Below are 18885 nucleotides of genomic sequence, written 5' to 3'. Positions count from 1 at the left end.
TATATATATATATATATATATATATATATATATATATATATATATGTGTGTGTGTGTGTGTGTGCGTGTGCGTATATATTATATATATATATATATATATATATATATATACACACACACACACACACACATATGAGCTCTGAGCTCTCTTCCGAGAGGGAAATAACTGTCGATTACGAGTCCAACACGTGATCCAAGACCATGATCACACACACATACACACACACATACACACACACACACACACACACACACACACACACACACACACACACACACACACACACGTGTTGGGACCCTTTAGAGAAGTAAAAATAAATTAATTATTAATATGATAAATAGACCAAGACAGTTGAATGAAGTATTACGTAGTGTTTCTAAGTAGACATCATTTCTCTGTATGAAACATTAATTTGTGAATTTCCAGGTTTGTTTCTTTCCCATTACCTAACCATTTATTGTCCATCCCATTCATGTACATTACCATCATGTGCTGTACAAATATTGCATTTGTATTAGAATTTCTAGATTGTGATTTAATGGACCTTTTTTCTTTTCTTGTTTTGAGTGGTGGGGTATGAGCATCTATTGCATCATTGGGAAAGAGAGGAATGGGGCTAAGGGTAGGGGAAGGTAGGTCAATATAATAGGACTAATTAATTAGTTTATTTTTGTTTACTTATAAAGCTATGTAAAGTCGAAGAAGTTGGGCACATAGGGTCAGGGCTGGTATCCCACTCCGTCAACATAGTGACGTACTTTGTAGTTCTTTGGTCCCGAGTTCGATGTTCGACCGAAGAAAACCGGCTGACGGTACACAGAAGGCCTATGAAACACGTCACTTTGTTGAAGGAGTTAAATAAGGAGGTTCATAACTACCCCCATCCCGATGATAGTGTCCCCCATTTTTCCCCTCTCCACCTTTGTCAGAAAGGGTGAACCCAGGACACATTCATTAACCAGTGTAGCTATATTGGTGTAGAGAATATGTATTTGTCTTGAGGAATCACTCAGTGACGCAATTCATGGATTTTGATTCGGTTAAGAACAGAGCCCCGGCCCCGTGGGTCGGTTCCCAGTCTCTGGGGTGAGCCAAGACCCTTAGGTCTACGAGTCCGGACAGTGGATGTCGCTAGCTTTATAAATGTAGAGTTCTCATTATAGAGGACCTTGTATTAGAACAGTGGTCGGCAGCCCTTATAGCTAAGAAGCTTCTGGGGCCACGCAAGTGCCTCAAAGAGCCGCAGATTACCGACCACTGTACTAGAAGTTAATGAATTGAATTACGTGTAGCTGAGGAAGTAGGGGGCTAAGGGGGGAGGGGGGAGGAGGGCGATCTTGTCCTGAAAGGGTTCTGGTTCGATCGAGACCCTTTGCGGACCAAAGATCGCTCACCCAGATTCACGGAGTAGTTCACTAGCGATTGTATCCATCTGGATACTTTGGCGTCGCTGTCCTGCGTTGCCAGATGCATTAACCAGAACAAAATCCATGAAGTGTGTCACTGTGGTGAGGGGAGGTTGGGGGTTGGGTAGGATGTAGTCACGGATCATTAGCCAAATAGGAATTACACAACGGGGGTTGGGATTTGCGAACTTGTAACTCTGTTGGGTCTCAATTCTTAAATCTTCCTTCCCGGCGGTAGGGTGGTGTATGTAGGCTGTGTACCTGTTACCCTGTGACTTCGAGATTAACTGGTTTGGATGTTACCACCTTTCCGCAGTCGTCCTGGACGGCGCCCAATGCGGAACCAGATGATCGCGGAGGGCTCTTCGCGCGGCAGTTCGGGGTCCTGGTGAGCTCTTCCTTTGTTTCCTTCCGTTAGGGTTCTCCTGTTAAGGTTCCTCCTGCATCTGATGAGGGGAGGGGTTGAGTCCTCCACCTTCTCCTCGTGCTCCTCCTCCTCCTCCTCCTCCTCCTCCTCCTCCTCCTCCTCCTCCTCCTCCTCCTCCTCCTCCTCCTTATCCTCTTCTTTTTCCTTCTCTCCTTATCCTCATCCCACTCTTCCATCTCTTCCTCACCACCTCCTCCATCTCCTCCTTATCCTCCTCCTTATCCTCCTCACTACCTCCCCCACCACCTCCTTATCCTCCTAACCACCGCCTCCTCCACCTTATCCTCCTCGCTTTTCATTCTCTCCTTATCCTCCTCCTACTCCTCTATCTCTTTCTCACTACCTCCTCCACCTCCTCCTCCGCCTCCTCCTCTGCCTCCTCCTCTATGCTTCTTCACCTCCTGCTCCTCCACCTCGCCCCCGTCCTCTTTTCCTCTTCCTGCCGTCTTACTGGAATGCAACTGTTGACATAGTATGCCAAGGTGGGAGGGAGAGGGGCTCGGGGGGTGGTGTGTTGTCCAGATGAAGAGGACTGGACTCAGGAAGACTGGGCACAATCAGACCACCAGAACTTGACATCATGGCTAACACCAGATGGTTTTGCTCAACTGGGGGGAGGGGGGAGGGGGGAGGGGGATGACGTCACCGCACTGAGGGGGGAGTTAAAAGACTGCCTTGGTTAGGTTAAGTTAAGGTGGGTGATCTTCGCGCGATCTGCTGGGTGTCTGATAGCATTTGGTGCCTGGTTCCCGTAGATTATAGAGGCTAGATTAAACCACTAGGAAGACGAACTTAGTGGCGGCACACTAGGCTAGTATGCTATTTGCTTTTGCTACTTCGTTTGAGTATAAACTACTTAGGTTAGCGTATTCTAGACTTCCGTAGGAACATCTCAATAATGTGTCCAACATTATGTGTTTGACATTTGAACGGAAGTCGTTTCTACTCGAACAAAATAGCAAAAGCAAGTAGCATGTTAGCGAGAAATGCATAGTGTGCCTCCACCTTAGTTTGTACAGATAGTTCCTACTACTGGGAATCTCTTCAAACCTTCGTAGTTACACACTTGACTAATTCATTTGTCACTTAATTTTTCCAGTTTCGTCACTTTTCCTATCGTTGATCCATCCATCCTCCATTCCTCCTCAGTCCCCTTCAGTCCTTTCTCAACACCCCCCCCTCAAAAAATGCCCCCCTCAATGCTATTATTGTTTAATGTACATCAACTTATAATTTTTATGTTTGTAGTCTGACTGCTAGCAAATCAGGGTCAGCCGTCTTGCTAACCTCATCATCACGGTGAGTGCCTCGTGAGTGATTGTTTAGCTTAACTGAATAGAATCTTCTCACGTTAGCCAAAACAGAAACTTACAAGTCTGTCGCAGTGCTGATCGAGGGGGATGCAACGCTAGATGAGCGTGGCTGAACCCTGAATATTTATGGATTTTTTTTCATTACATGTTTTGGCACCGGATTTTCCTTGTTTAAAGTGCCAGATATTAATTAATCTGGACACTTTTTTTCCTCATGTATTTAGTTTGACGTGTATTTCAAATGTGCATGTGATTTAAAAATATGTATTATGAGCTGTCATGTGTGTAAAAATATGAACGGGCCGAATGATGTGGATAGTAATGATGGTTGTGGCTTATGCACTGCTGTCTGAAACCATCAATTATATCTCATTAATAATTAATTTCCATTTCATTTGCTCATTTTTATTGTGTTATTCTTTTCTTTGTTGGAAGCTTTTACTAAGTAACCAGCCTAGTAAGGAGATGCTTGTGAGTGAAAATAATTTGTTATACATGTGAGTTGTTTCCTTATATACATGTTTTGTGTGATGCTATCGAGTAATTATATGTATGTAATTAATGAGAACAAATATAACAAGGCGCCCGTCATTATGCGTTTCTGTTTCTTGTCTATTATTTGCAGTTCTTGTAGACAGTAGCTCCTATGTTGGTGCTCGAGTGCACTAAGAGTCTGACTCACTGTGGTGGCACGCTAGGCTAGCAAGGTATTTGCTTTTGCTACCTCGATTAGAAACGACTGCGGTTACAATATTCTAGAGTTCCGTAAGAATATCTTAACAACGTCTCAACATTATTATAGGTTTAGCTTCTTTTAGGTCATTCAGCTTCTCACTATACGACGCAAAAGTAATTTGAGATTTGAAAATTTGAAAAACAAAAGATCGTAACTGAAGTCGTTTCTGCCCAAACGAAGTAGCAAAAGCAAGTAGCATGCTAGTGAGAAATGCCTACAAGTGTGCAGCCACATTTATATATTGGGGATGTCGTACAGATAGAGGAGTATTGCGCAGTATTGGAGAGTGTCTGCGTGGTGCAAACATGGTGCCAGCGTGGTGGTAGCGTGTTACCAGCGTGGTGTCATGGCGCCATGCTGCCATTGAGCGCCTCAACAGTACAATGTCAGGTTTTGTTGTGGCTGACGCGAGGTGACGGTAACCGGCTAAAGGCGTGACCGTGTGTTGAAAAGGGTTAAGGCCCTGTTCATACTAACGGTTTAAACACCGCGGAAACCGCGGCAGTACCGCATAGTCAAGGAAAAAATGCGCGGTTATGTGTGAACGCCTCCAGTGACTTAATTTGTAATTGAACCGCCGCGGTTGAAACCACTAGTGTGAACAGGGCCTAAGATTGTCTCAGTTAACCGCTTTGCTAAAGTGCCGCTCTTTATATATTTTCTTGTTTTTAACGACGGATGATTTCTCTCTCTCTATCTCTCTCTCTCTCCTCTCTCTCTCTCCTCTCTCTCTCTCCTCTCTCTCTCTCTCTCTCTCTCTCTCTCTCTCTCTCTCTCTCTCTCTCTCTCTCTCTCTCTCTCTCTCTCTCTCTCTCTCTCTCTCTCTCTCTCTCTCTCTCTCTCTCTCTCTCTCTCTCTCTCTCTCTCTCTCTCTCTCTCTCTCTCTCTCTCTCTCTCTCTCTCTCTCTCTCTCTCTCTCTCTCTCTCTCTCTCTCTCTCTCTCTCTTTGGGGGTCAGGACTCACTGAAGGGTGACGTGGGTCTTTAAGCCTCAGTCACACTATCACGATCCTCGTCAAATGTTGTGAATTTGAACAGCTACAGGACGACTTCATTCTCTTAGTTCATCATTCAGATTCTCAACATATGACGCAAAGGTAACATGACATTTAGAGATTCGAAAAATAAAAAAAATTGTAACCGTAGTCGTTTCTACTCGAACGAACTCACTGGAGTCGTGATAGAGTGACGGGGGCTCTAGAGCTCAAGTGAAAATAAATTGAACCAGAGCGTTGCTCTACTCACACGATTGGACCAGAATCATCCGTTCTGTCTAGAATCTAGAAACTCTAGACCAGTGGTTCCTAAAGTTTTTTCAGACCCGATACTCCAAAGTTCAACTCCAAGTTAACCAGGTACTCCCTCTCCAATAGTAGCCTACTACTCTCGACTTTCAACTTTTGATTTACTTTACTTAAGAAAGAGAGAGAAAAGAGGACTTCTATGAACAAGCAGCTGAAATCCAGAAACTCTTTATTTTTATTTTCAGTAAAAAATATGACTAAAATATAATTCCAAACGAAATTATTGATTTTATATTTCTTCCATGATGCGTTTTTGGATACATTCAACAAACGGATTCGACATCCTCTAGGGATATCGAGGCATCGCTTTAGGAACACCTGCTCCGGTCCATTGCTTGTGACCCGCTGCCTGAAAGTGGGCCACGCTAGGGAACCCAGGAGAGCCGTGGGATGACCTCTCCCCCCTACCCCCTACCCCACCCTCACAAAGAACAAACTAGACTAAATTATGAGATGTCTAATTTGATGGTGCGTCTCAATTCATATTTCATCACCATTATCGTCATTGTCATTATTAGTTTCGTTATCGTTATTATTATTGTTATTATTACAGTTATTGATTAATAAACAATTGCAAATTGGAATGTGGCCCGCGTTAGAATATGTCTCTGAATAGGCTTTCGACACATATACAAAGTATTGAGAAACATTTGATTTGATAGAATTCAGGAATGACCGTATGCTTTGAAAGGGGGACACTGTATGTGTTACGTAAAGTCATGGAGACGGCACTCCGTGTACAGCGACACAACATGGCTGTTATGTGCTGCGTGCACTGTTGTGGTAATTGGTGTCAGGAGGAGGAGGAGGAGGAGGAGGAGGAGTGTTGTTGTTGTCTGCCAGGAACAGTGCCAGCCTCGCCATTACGATGACGGAGATCGTCTGGGGCAAAAGCCTCAAGCACCTCCTTGTCTGGCGCTCAGACAGACAGACAGACAGACAGACATGAGGGAGGTGTGGGCGTAGTTGGGGAATATTTGTATACTGGGGTTGGAGTGGGCCGGGTTAGGCCTATGGCAGACATGTTTACTTGGGCACTCCGAAGTTGACCCTGTTCACAATGGGGAGATTCTCGTTATCGAATGTCGTGAATTTGGATATCTAGATGAAGACTTCGCCTACAGTATTCCAGACTTCCATTTCAACAATGTTTCTAACATTCGTTAAGGTTTAACGTCCCTTAACTAGGACGAACTCACAAAAGTTGACGAAAATCGGCTCAGTGTGAAGTGGCCTTTAGAGACAATCTCTTAATAAAAAAAATCCAATGTTCGAGGCTAAAAACGTTTAAATGGCGTTATTAAAGTAGTGTAATAAACTTGTATGGAAACGTCATATATATACTCGAATGTAGGTGAACGCACGCGCTCCTGCACCAGGTATAAGTGCCGTCAACTGTACATTGTAGGTCCATAGAGGCTGAACGAGGTTAGAATCTTGGTGGGTGTGGCTCTCACGTTTATATATATATATACATATATATATATATATATATATATATATATATATATATATGTAAATGTATATATTTTTCCCCACAGTTTCTGTTTCTAAGTGTCCTCACCTCTTCGACGTACTCTCCTGCAACTTTGGATGCAACTTCGCATTTTTTATTTTATTGATTCTATTATATATTCATTTATTTTTAGTTCATGCCAGCCATTGTACGTTGCCAAAATTGCCATAGTGTGTACATCATTACAGAAGGGAAGTGGAACCGTGTGTGTGTGTGTGTGTGTGTGTGTGTGTTCTTAAACATCACTGCTTAAGGAGAAAAAATCTAATTAGTTTGTTTCTCAGATTGAGTGTTGTACTGATAACATTGTGACTTAATAACTATTCATTGTGGTCGTTAGTGTTTTGTTTTAACTAAGACTTGGTGAACTTGGCGCGTTGATTATGTTCAAGGTCAGGGTAAATTGGAGCAAGATGGCAGAGTTCAAATGCAGCCAAGAACTTTGGAAGAGAAAAAAATCAACTTGCATGGGGAACCTTGCAACCCATTCCTCTCCGGCCCTTGTTGCACCGAGACAGAATTGATTTTTTTTTTTTTTTTTTTTTTTTTACGCCCCGCTCTTTATTTTGATCTTTTACCCTCCTTAGTCAGACCCTCCCCCTCCCTCCTCCCACCCTCCTCCCACCCTCTCTTATCTTTGTGCCATGGAATCTGGCTTATGTACGTTGCAGCTAGTCTGGCTTTTTACTTCTTCCTCGGAAACTTCTTTGGCTCGAGAGCAAAACTTGCACACATGCCTTATGCAATTTGCAGTCCCGCCGGCACGTCCCCAATGTATATCCCTGCAGCTACACGAGCTTCCCTGTAGGTGAATGCAATAGCCTGGGGGAGATGTTGTATCCACAATGAAAATATATTTAGTCACCTCCAATTTTTTTTTTTTTTTTTTTTGTCTGGCATATTCTTACTCGCGGGTTCGAGCCCCGCAATCCTCTCCGATTCCCAGCAGTGACTTCCTTGCAACCCCTCCCACCCCCGGTCAACAGTCCCCAAAGAAATAGGTCTAAGGTGACTGCTTCAGCCCCAGCTACACAGCGCCTCCTAGCGTATACTCCTCACCGCTCATATTTTTGCGGACAGTCTATCTTTAATCGGACATCACAGCTTTTCTTCCTCAAACCCTCAATCCTGAAATAAATTGCCTTAAACTAGAACATGAATAAGTGTATTTTAGTGTGTGCATGTGCGTGTGTGTGTGTGTGTGCGCGCGTGCGTGTGTGTGTGTATGTGTGTCTGTCAGTTTGTTATTATTTATTTGTTTGTTTATTATTCAACCCAACCTATGCATCTATTTTATTTATTATTATTTATGTTATATATATATTTTTTTATTTATCATAATTATATTTTTTTCGCATCCGACCTAGTTATGGACAAAAAGGTCTCTTGTCGGCATGATCCGCCTTTGTAATCCTTTGTAAATTCTTTGTGTGTTTGTGTGTGTGTGCGCGCGCGCGCGCTTGTGTGTATGTAACTTCACACCTTCATCTCAACGTGATTTATATCGTCAAATCGGGACATCAATTTATGGAGTCCTTCACCGCGTTGGAGGGAGTGACGCAACGCTACTCCAGCCTGCCTGAAACTGATACTTGCGACCGTGACCCTGTGTGACGTCACTTGGCCCACGTAGCACAGGCCGAGGGAATTAAAAAACGCACGTTCGATATTGAGAAAGCAACCAATCAAGAAATAAATAAATGAATATAGGAAGGTATAAATATATGAATAAACAAGTGAATAGTAATAGTAATGATAAAGATGATAGCGATGGTAGTAATGATAATAACAATAAGGATGGTGATAACGGCTCATTACAATGATAATAGTAATGATAATAGTAATAGTAGTGATAATATAATAATAGTGATAATATAATAGTAATGATGATATAACAACAACAACAGCATATATAATCATTAGCAAAGAAAAGTACTGTGAAACTACAACAGACGTAACGAAAGAGCTGTAGAGATATGGCTCCATCCTCCTCCATGGAAGGCAAAGGTTGAAAGCAGAGGAAGAGAAAGGTGCATCATATGGAAGAGACGATTCGGAAAGCGAGTGACGTAGGTGAAAACTTCGTCGTAGCTTTAAATGACCTTAACCCTCTCTGTTGTGTGTCTCACCCTCGGCTGAATGAAGTCATCTGGTGTTATGTTTAAACATGAACAAATAACACAGCGGAGGCGTTAGTTCATGTTATGTTTCAATAATGACATGTTAAGCGACGTGCATATGTAAAAGATTCGGCAATAATGTCTTGATTCATATATGTATTTATAATTCATTTCCATTTGCTTTTATTTCTATTGTGCTTACTCGTTTATTTATTTATTTATTTATCTATTTATTTATTTATTGTAACTTATTCCTTGTACTACGATACTAGAATTTATACTTGACTCAGTCATCATAAATGTCGAGGACCTTTTTGTACCTAAAAGTGCAGAATGAAGCTCTTCATGACGAGGACCGCCATTGGCTTGATGAAGATAAACTGGACAAGTGTTGCCCCGAGCAGAAAGGTGATGTCAGTACGCTAAAAAGAAACGCCAGCAAACTTCAGAACTGACCAAATCGAAACCGTTTTTCAGAGATAGTAAGGTCCTTCTTCATTGGACAGTAGTTTGCTGTTACCCAAAGCTAGATACTAAAAATGTCACCAGCCAGCTTAAGCAGTGCCTACACGATCAATATTATTGCGTAATATTCCGTATTGTACAATATTATTGACCATGATGTTATTGAAGAACGACACAATATATTGAAGACATCAATATATTATTAACGGTGGAGGGACGGTATCGTACCATCCCTACACCGTCAATGAAATTGTACAATACTGAATATTGCGCAATAATATTGATCGCGTAGGGGCCGCTCTTGGGTTAAGCGAGTACCCACCAGAACCAGATCAAGAGAACAGTACATGCGTTAAGTGTCTTTTGACTAAGTTTGGAACATAAGAATGTAGACTACAAGAGACTATAAGGCCTACACTAGGCAGTTCCACGTCCATTGCCGCTTGAATAAAGTCAAGCTGCGTTAGCCTGAATGCACTCAATAAAGTCTGCCATCGTAGCGCAGAGGATAATTATTTAGTATATTTTATGTTGGTTTCATATCAGGACGTTTAGTCCTGATACCAACATAATGTATACTAAAGTGGCAGTGCATCACTTAGCATGGCTAATGTCAACAGCAGGGCATAAAACATGCACCATGACGCGACGCGCGGACTTCAAGGTCCATCCATGGGGGTTGGGGGGTCGGATTGGGGGGGATTAGGAGTTGGGGTCCATTGGGGTGGGGGTGGGGGGCGAGTCGAGTGGAGGGGACAAGTTTATTTGTCCGGCGGCCTTGCTGTCTGGCCGTGTCTTGTCTCGTGGGGTCTGCCGCTTGTCGCGAAGGAAGTGTCCACCCCCACGGCCCCGAGTTATGTATCTAGATTGTGCTTTGCATTGCGGCTGGGGCTCATTGACGACTCTATGTACGACTCGAGCAATTGTCTGTTGCCTTGGGATGTCTTGTTATTCGAAAATGATCCTTAATCCGTTATCGCAATAGGTAGCGTTGCAGACTTGTACTCAAGATCCGGGTTCGATCCTCGTTAAATACTTAGTATTTTTGTGGCATTTTATTCCTTTATAATGGCGGGCATCAAAGGTGCCATAAACCAATATACCGCCTTTTTATGTGGGAGCAAGTCAGTATGGACAAGCTGATTATTACATTGGGTTCAGACTGCATAGTCTCCACTATCACAACACACTCAAACCTTCACATACACTTCTCTCCATATATATACAACCTCATTAAACAACCTTTTAAACCGGATTAAGACACCGTGGTGTAGTACAAGGCTGTGTCGTCTTCCAGAGGAGAGCCTGGACCTGCAGTGGTCCATTAAAGCTGAACCATAGAACCTTGTTACGTGGGAGCCTTTGTCGTTGTTGGGTGTTGTTGCGATGTCTTGTCCTCAGAAAACCACGTTTAGTGAGGTAGATTGCGAGCGGAGTGTCACGGGGAATTTTGTTCCATTTGCATCATCAGAGTCTCAGGGTGGACCTTAAATCGCGTAGCGACAGCCAGAAGGAAATCTCTTGAGGGACATCATGAATGGTTGAGATAGTGTACGGGCTGCCGGTTCTTGGGTTCTTCTCAGCTGAATGAAATTTTAGTTGTGAACCAGAAAGAAACGTAGTTATTCTGGAGCGAAAGGCTTATGTTGTATAGAGAGGGGTTTTACTTGTGATTTCATCGTTTTTCCACAAATTCTCAGCTAAATAAGATCCTCTGGCCACATCACAGAATCGGTAATAGGATGTACAATATTGGTGGTGTAAGATGGACTCCGTTTTGCTCGCTTGGGAAACTATTTTCGTTGCTGTGTTTTCTGCACGTCTTGGCAGACTGTCGGTGTGTCTTTCATCAGAGGATCCCTCCTATCTTGTTCGGTTAGCTCAGAGGTTCTCAAACTGGGGTCTGCGAACCCCTCTGGAACCACAGATTTTTACAATCTGAGCCACAGACTAAAAACTAGTGGTATTTAGTGAATGCCTTCTGATTCTATTCAGTGTCGAAGTTGGTCTCTCGAGGAGACTAAAAGACAGCTGTCCATAAGTCATGGGATACATGGAAAAGAGAATTGGCGGCCAGTCGGCCGAAGGGCTCCTTGTAGTGTTTGTTATTGACGAGATAATCGATGATAAGTGTCCGGGTTGCTGCGTCCACCATCTGCAGGACACGAACCCATCGCCACGTTTATTGGGATCTGTTTTATCGATCAGGTGGTTCTGTAGTTGGTGTTCTCTCGTGAGGCGTATAGCATGATGTGTTTGTGTCCTTTGATCATTGGACTGGATCCTTGTGATAGAGAAGTTTGGTAAGTTTTATGACGAGTCCGTTCTATTACCAGGAGAACCGCAATAGGCGGCTGCGGCTGCGGCGGTGGCGGTGGCTGTGGCGTCTGCGGCGGTGGCAGCGTATACCAACCATGACTTTGCTGTTTACACACAAAATACCCACGGCAACCTTCGTCTCGACGCGACTCCCCTCCGACCCCCTAACTCCCCCCCCCCTTCTGTCTCCCTCCCTACCTCCCTCCCTCTCCCCTTCTCTCCTTCTCCCTCCCACTTGTTCGCAGCAGCCACTCCAAACCCGACCCATTGGGTCTGCACTCGCACGTACAGTAGAAGAGGTGCAGGCTTTCGAAGTGCGCACTTCGCCTAGTCGAACTACACTGGCTCTAGGGCCTCGTTCAAGCCATGGGGGTAAAGTTTTGGCCCCGATTGATTCTTTATATCAGTTACACCTGGATCGTAGTTACAAGAGGAACAAAGAGCCTTGAAGTAACTTAACGTGTGGCAAATTACCATTAACTTTGAATTGTGGTATGTGTTACTGTAGAGCTTGGCAAGTGTGTGTGTGTGTGTGTGTGTGTGTGTGTGTGTGTGTATGTGTGTGTGTAATGAGTATAAAATTTACCAGACTTGGTTAGGGAAATCATTCGAATATCTAAGAATTAAAAAATAAGTTTTTTGAAAGAAAATCCAGAGATCACTGAAATCCTACTTACTACTATTTTAACTTATTGGAATGGATTTTTCGTTTTGTTGTTATTTTTATGTGTAGTATTTAAAAATTTTCCATGTAGATTAAGTAAACTGGAATGGCCTTATTTAAAGTATTCAGCAACATTGTGCGGAGTTAGCATAGATACTATTAGTACAATGACATTCTGCGCATAATTTTTTTAGGCCTCTTTTGTTTTAGGAAGTGGCCTGATAACAAATATATAAACATTATTGGACAAAAACTATGGGGACCTTGACGATCATGCCAGGCGCAGTACCCATCTTATTTCCCATATTATTATATTCTTGCCTGGTAGGCGGATAGGCAGACTGGCAGACATAAATACAATGTACAGGGAAGACTTCTAGTGGCAAACCAGAGACGTAACTTGCTAATATGCTCGCTCCAGGTTTACTCTTTTCGAACCGTTGTAGCGGCTGCCAGCACTCATTTGTGGTCCTTTCCATATTTTCAGGACCTCCCCCCCATCCCCCCTCTCTCCTTTTTTTTTTCCATTTCCATGACAACCCCCCCGTCCAGGTCTCTTGATTCTTTCGACCCTCAACTTTCACCAGTTGCTCCGTTTGCTCCTTGTGTTGGCAATGTTCCTATTACTATCCTTCGTAATTGTTAATTTCCGCCAGTTCCCCCACTTATCACTTTTAACCCCTCTCTTCTCTTCTGTCTCTTTTTACCATTTTCTTCTCTCACTATATATATAAATATATATATATATATATATATATATATATATATATATATATGTATGTATGTATGTATACGGAAAAGGTGCTAGGAAAACACGGGTTGGATCAGAACATTATAATGCAGACGTTTCGACTATAGCTCTTCCTCAGAGTGAAGAAGACTTGTAATCGAAACGTCTGCAATATTTTTCCTGATTCAACCCGTGTTTTCCTAACACCTCTGTATACATACATACCTACATACCTACATACATGCATACATAAATGTATATACATACATATAATATATATATAGATATATTTTATATATATATATGTATATATATATATATATGTATATATATATATATATATATATATATGTATATATATATATATATAATGTAGATTTGTGCGAGTGTGTATGTATATATGTATGTATTGTATGTATGTACGTATACTACATGGAATTCCCATCAAATTGTGCCTCTGCTGTGGCACCTGATTCCTTGAAGAAGCCCTTTGATCTTCCAACTTCCTCTTGCCTGTTTTCCCAAACCGTATTTCCCCTAATTTCACACTTCACCTCTTGACGTGAGAGTGGCGGGTCTTCGGAGCTAGGTACTGGTACTTTGTGGTCGACGAAAGACGACTTTGCTAGTCGACAATTTTTTTCCCGTTTAAACACACACGAGTTTATGTAGCCAGAAAGGTGGACTGCAGCCTGAAGGATGTCCCGGTGGATCGAGACCCTCTTCGTGTTCTTTCTATTCTGGAACCCCCTTTTTGGGGGGAGGGGAGTGGGTAAGATATTTCACTAATGTGGAGGTGGGGTGAGAGTCTACCTGTGTCGATGAAACTAGTTATTAAAGACAAGGAGAGGGGTCTCCTGTATTCGAAGAATCCCGCTCGAACAACCCCAAGAGACCACACGGTTGAATTATTAATCTCTCCAGTCCTGGAAGCTTCTCTCAGGAGAAGAAAATCTCCTGGCGTCAACAAGAACAGAACCTTCCAAGTGCCTTCAGGAGCGAACGGGTTAAACAGACGAGGCATACTCACTTGTGCCAGAGGAGGCGCCTCCCCCCCCTCCTACTCCTCCCTCCTCCCACTCCCAGCCCCCCCCCATGGCCCGCGCCCCTCCCTCACTCCCTCCACTCCCCCCCTCTCCCCCCTGCCACACACCGCGTGACGTCAAACTTTCATAGCTGGGGATGTTAGTCAGGCGCATAAATAGAAGGTGAAGGGCTTTCGTAGGTGTGGTAATGTTAATGGGAAGAGTTTAAAAAGAGGGTCATCACCACGGAGAAGAGTTTTTGAAAAGAGCTGCTGGCTGGAAAGGGGTCTGGAGAGAGAAAGAGAGAGAAGGGAGGTCATAGAAAGTAGGGTTTTTTAAGGACTCGGAGATAAACAAGTTATTACCAAAAGCATGCGCTGAGATACTATTGCTATCGCCACGTGATTTTATCCCGAAGGATACCTGGTCCTATGCCCTTGCCCTGAGAGCTAAGGACAATCATGTTACGTTAAGCAGAGTTAAACGTGCAAGGGCACCTTCCTATTGAAGGGGGGAAAAGGGTTAAGAAAGGGTTACCGCAGGATTAGGGGTGGGGGGGCAGTAGCACGGCTTCGGAAGAGTGGCGAGCGCTGAAGGTAGGGAGGACCGTCTCTCGGTGGGTAATGAATTGTTAGGAAGGCCGAGGACGATCAATCAGTTTGAAGAGTTGTGGAAGAACAGTTTGCGGGAGAAGGGGGAAGGGGGTTGAAACGAGGGGTTGTGGGTAAGGAAGGTAGCAGGGGGGGAGCGTGGAAGAGAGAGGGGGGGATCTAAAAGGGGGTTTGGAAGAAGTCATCCAACTGGGGAAGGGTTGCAAGTTTTGTCTGTCGACAAGTAAAGACCAAGGAAAGGTTGTATGATTCGGGTTTTTGAGATTATAATTAGAGAGCGTTGTAGATACGTCGACGAATACAACCTGAGGGAAGATGAAGTCTCGACTTTGAGAGATTGAAGTTTGCCGTTTGGGCTGTAGGTTTCTTGGTCTCTCGAACTTGTCTTTATAGATTTTATTATGGTGTTCAACAAAATGTTCATTTCCAGTCCAAGGTCGAGTCCACGAAGTCTCGGTCTTGTGAGAGTCTTTCGTTTGAGGTTTTCTTGTTTGTTGGATAGCATACTCAAACATCAAGTCTAGTAAGGATCACAAAATGCGCCGCAATGTTACTGGATTTAACGGTTTTAACGGCTTTAACGGAAAGTAGTTTTGAAAGCGTTTGTTTTATGAGTCCGCCTCTTGAGCATAATACAGTCCCCAGAACAAAAAAGGACGAGGTACTCGACCCTAATGAAGGTCTTAATGAACGTGAAGGGTCTGCCCCCCCCCCCGTTCACTTCGGCGACGCCCCCCCACACCTGAATAGTTTGAATTTAGACCAGAATAAATTGCATCAGGTACGTTTCCGTCTTGAGTGGGGATTAAGGAGATGGTCTTGAGTTAACCCTTTCGCTCCCTCGGAGGTTTCTCTTAACTATGTTGAATCGTCATGTGTTAAGAATAAAATATTTGAAGTGCGGCACCCTTGACGAAGGGGTTAATAGAGTTTACAACCAATGCCTGAACTCTTCCCCCAACTCTGGGACCTGGGGTCCCTGAAGTTCCATAGGTCCTTCAGAGAGGGTCCAGAGACAGGTAACGAATAGTCGTTAGTGAATCCTAACACACACACACACACACACACACACACACACACACACACACACACACACACACACACACACACACACACACACACACACACACACACACACACACACGCACGCACGCACGCACGCACACATACTCCCTTGCCCCATTCCGTTGCCCTTCGTGAGGCTCACATTAGGGTTAAACGTTGCTTGTGCAACCCCCGCTTTTCCCTCTTGCTCCCCTCCCCTCCCGTCCCCCCATCCACCACGATTCCATCTTCAGATACTGCCAAGTCTGAAGTCACCAACTGTTTGGAATCCACTACTAAACAAAGGCTTCTCCCAGCCTTTTTCTTGACTCAACATCACTTTGCAAACATTTCAGTCTCGCTTGTCCACCTGTCTGTACCATCTCCAGGTCTCCTGGTAGCAAGCAAACACTTCTCTTTATCTCTCTGTCTCTCTCTTCCTCTCTCTCTCTCTCTCTCTCTCTCTCTCTCTCTCTCTCTCTCTCTCTCTCTCTCTCTCTCTCTCTCTCTCTCTCGCAAAGCTGCTTTTCTTGTATCTTTGCTCTGATAAAACTTGTGCGATCTTCAAGCACCTCTGTACTGTGACTTCTCTACAGACTTCATTGTGTCGGGCGCCAGTTTTTGCTCTCTGCCTCACACTCACGGCCAGTTCTCGCGCAGCTTCACTGTCATATTTTTTCGCGTTGTGTTTGTTTTCTGTGTTTTTCTTGTGTAAGAAAAGCATATCCCTATTATTGTGTGTGTGTGTGTGTTTGTGTGTGTGTTTGTGTGTGTGTATGTGTGTGTGTGTGTGTGTGTGTTTACATGATTGTAGTACACAGGAAAGGAGCAACGCTCGTAGGGTCCTGCTTCTTCATCTCAATAATCATACCTAACTTTTAAATTCACATAAGGTTTCAACTTTGACTACATCACCTTATTCTTCTAAAGTGTGCATGTGTGTGCATGCGTGCGCGTGCGTGTGCTCAAGTCATGCGGAAGCGTGAGGAGGGGTGGCAGGGGGGGGAGGAGGAGACTCACCATGGCGTAGTAGGTCGTCACCCACGCACGGGAAGACTTGACCCAACGAAACCGGTTATGCCCTTTTCTCGGTTCCGGTCAGCCTCAGCCCAGAACCTGTGCTCGCAGGTCAGCAGGTCAAAAGGTCACGCGGAGGTGCGGGAGGGGAGGAGGAGGAGGAAGAGGAAGTAGGAGGAGGAGGAGTTTTGGGACGGAGAGTGATGATTGCAGAGTAGGTTATTTTAGGATGTGATATAATATTCATGAATCGAAGGTTAAATGGAATGAGTAGGAAATGGAGGACAAGTAACGGAGATATAGGAAAAGGATAAGGTGACGTTGAAAGTTAACTCTGAGAAGTGGAGGTTGATCTCGGCTGAATTAAATTGGCTGGTATTAGCCAGAATGAAAAAGTTTAAGGGACGCAACACACTTGGAAGGGTTAAGTGAGGTAAAGAAAGTAGAAACCCCCCAAAAATAAATAAATAGAAAATAAAATAAATAAAATACCTCGACAGAATTGCTCCGAATGGGAAAATGATAATAATAGTAGTAATAATAATAATAGTAATAGTGATAATAATAATAGTAATAATAACAACAACAATAACAAGCGACACAGGATTTTTAACATTCATCTTGTTCGTGAAGGCGAGAGCGTCACCACTGAGCCATCCGGGCCTCCCGCGTAACGGCTCTGAGGGAGTTGAGCGCATCTGTGTGACCCACTCAGGCTCGCCGGGGGTCACGACGACGAAAGCTGCAGCCTCTCTGTAGCGAGCTGCTTGTACCAACCATTTCCACGGGTTTTGATTTATCTTTGTTTTTCATTTCATTTTTGTTTTGTTTTAATTTTGGTGAGTTCAGCCGCGACGCCAGAGGGTAGCGTCACCGTATTGCAAGGGTTAAGACTGTATCGATGATCTCCGTTGCCATAGTGACGCACATTATTACAGATTTCAGTGAAACCTGCATCGGACAGTCCTGTTAACCTGAAGATTTGGGGGGCGGGGAGTTTGTGGGAGTTGGAAGGGAAGTTAGAGGGAATTGGAAGGGGAGTTGTAAGGGGAGTTAGGGGGAGTTGTAAAGGGGTTTAGGGGGGAGCGGCGCCTTACTAAGGGAGTTAAACACGTCATGATCCCTTCACTGCCGAAGGGGTGCCCACGTGACTGAAGGGAGTCCTTTGGCACTAGTACTGATTAAAACAACACAAGTCCTTCGTTATGTTAATGGGTTAAAAGTACACCCTTCTTTTGAAAAGCATATACGGTGCCTACAAATTCAATTTACCGTATTGCGCCTCTACACGGAAATTTTGTGTTCGTTTTATGTGTGCCTGTGTGTGTGTGTGTGTGTGTACACGTGAGCGTACATGCGTGTATTTCTAAATCCGTGTCTATTTGGAGTCTATATGTGTGTGTACATGTGTGTGCATGTGTGCACGTGAGTGTATTTGTAAGTGCGTGTCTGATCTGCATATTTGAGTGTGTACGTGTATGTGTCTGTGTGTGTGTGTGTGTGTGTGTGTGTGTGTGTGTGTGTGTATGCGCGAGCTTGTGTGTGTGTGTGTGTGTGTGTGTGTGTGTGTGTGTGTGTGTGTGTGTGTGTGTGTGATTCCGCCAAAAATGGACGACCATTTCCCCTCCCCAGCCTTTATTAAAGTTTACGAAATCTTTGTTCAGCCGACAAAACAATATTCGTCCAATCTGCCAACGCCACCTCACGCCTCCATCCCACTAAATTAGCACTAACCTGCAGAGATATGTACCCGGATTCAGCCTCACGGTAACTACCTCCATCGACCCAAAAAAAAATCCCACTCCCCCCCTTCCCTCCCCTCTTCCCCTCCCCCCTCACCTCACTCTTCACCCTCTCCCCCCTCACCTCCCCCTCTACCCCCTCACCCATCCTCTTCCCCCTCTCCCCCTCACCCACCCTCTTCCCGACCTCCCATCTCTGCGGCCTCATAGTAGCGGTATACGTGTGAAAGGGGATGTTGCTCGTCGAAGAAGGACGACAGACTTGAGAGGAAGAGGAAGAGGAAGAGGACGAAGAGGAGTAGGAGGACGCAGAAGAAGCAGCAGCACCCATGTCTGAAGATGAAAAAGAGGCCAAAAATGGAGTGTTTCATATAAGACGCATTGTACAAAAATTAGACCAAGATAGGAAGGATTTGAGGTTGAGATCCTTTGACGGGTTTTAAGAG

At 44.1% G+C, this 18885-nt stretch overlaps 1 protein-coding gene across 14 annotated transcripts in view; it reads left to right on the top strand.

Moving 5' to 3' along the window:
* Positions 1–18885, top strand: part of LOC143021335 (uncharacterized) — a 568810-nt gene that overhangs the window by 445320 nt on the left and 104605 nt on the right. For 12 of the 14 annotated variants that reach the window (XM_076178747.1, XM_076178755.1, XM_076178750.1 and 9 more), the window contains one exon: positions 1646–1795. The exons of 1 other annotated variant lie outside the window; for it this stretch is intronic. In XM_076178747.1, the coding sequence (XP_076034862.1) occupies positions 1646–1795 (150 nt within the window). The remainder of the gene's footprint in view (positions 1–1645; positions 1796–18885) is intronic. One more of the 14 variants, XM_076178745.1, reaches the window with a different exon arrangement.

This window comes from Oratosquilla oratoria, chromosome 42 (assembly GCF_046742065.1).
Source record: "Oratosquilla oratoria isolate Oo_2021 chromosome 42, ASM4674206v1, whole genome shotgun sequence".
Taxonomy (NCBI): Eukaryota; Metazoa; Arthropoda; class Malacostraca; order Stomatopoda; family Squillidae; genus Oratosquilla; species Oratosquilla oratoria.
This window is presented reverse-complemented; position numbering and strand designations above follow the sequence as displayed.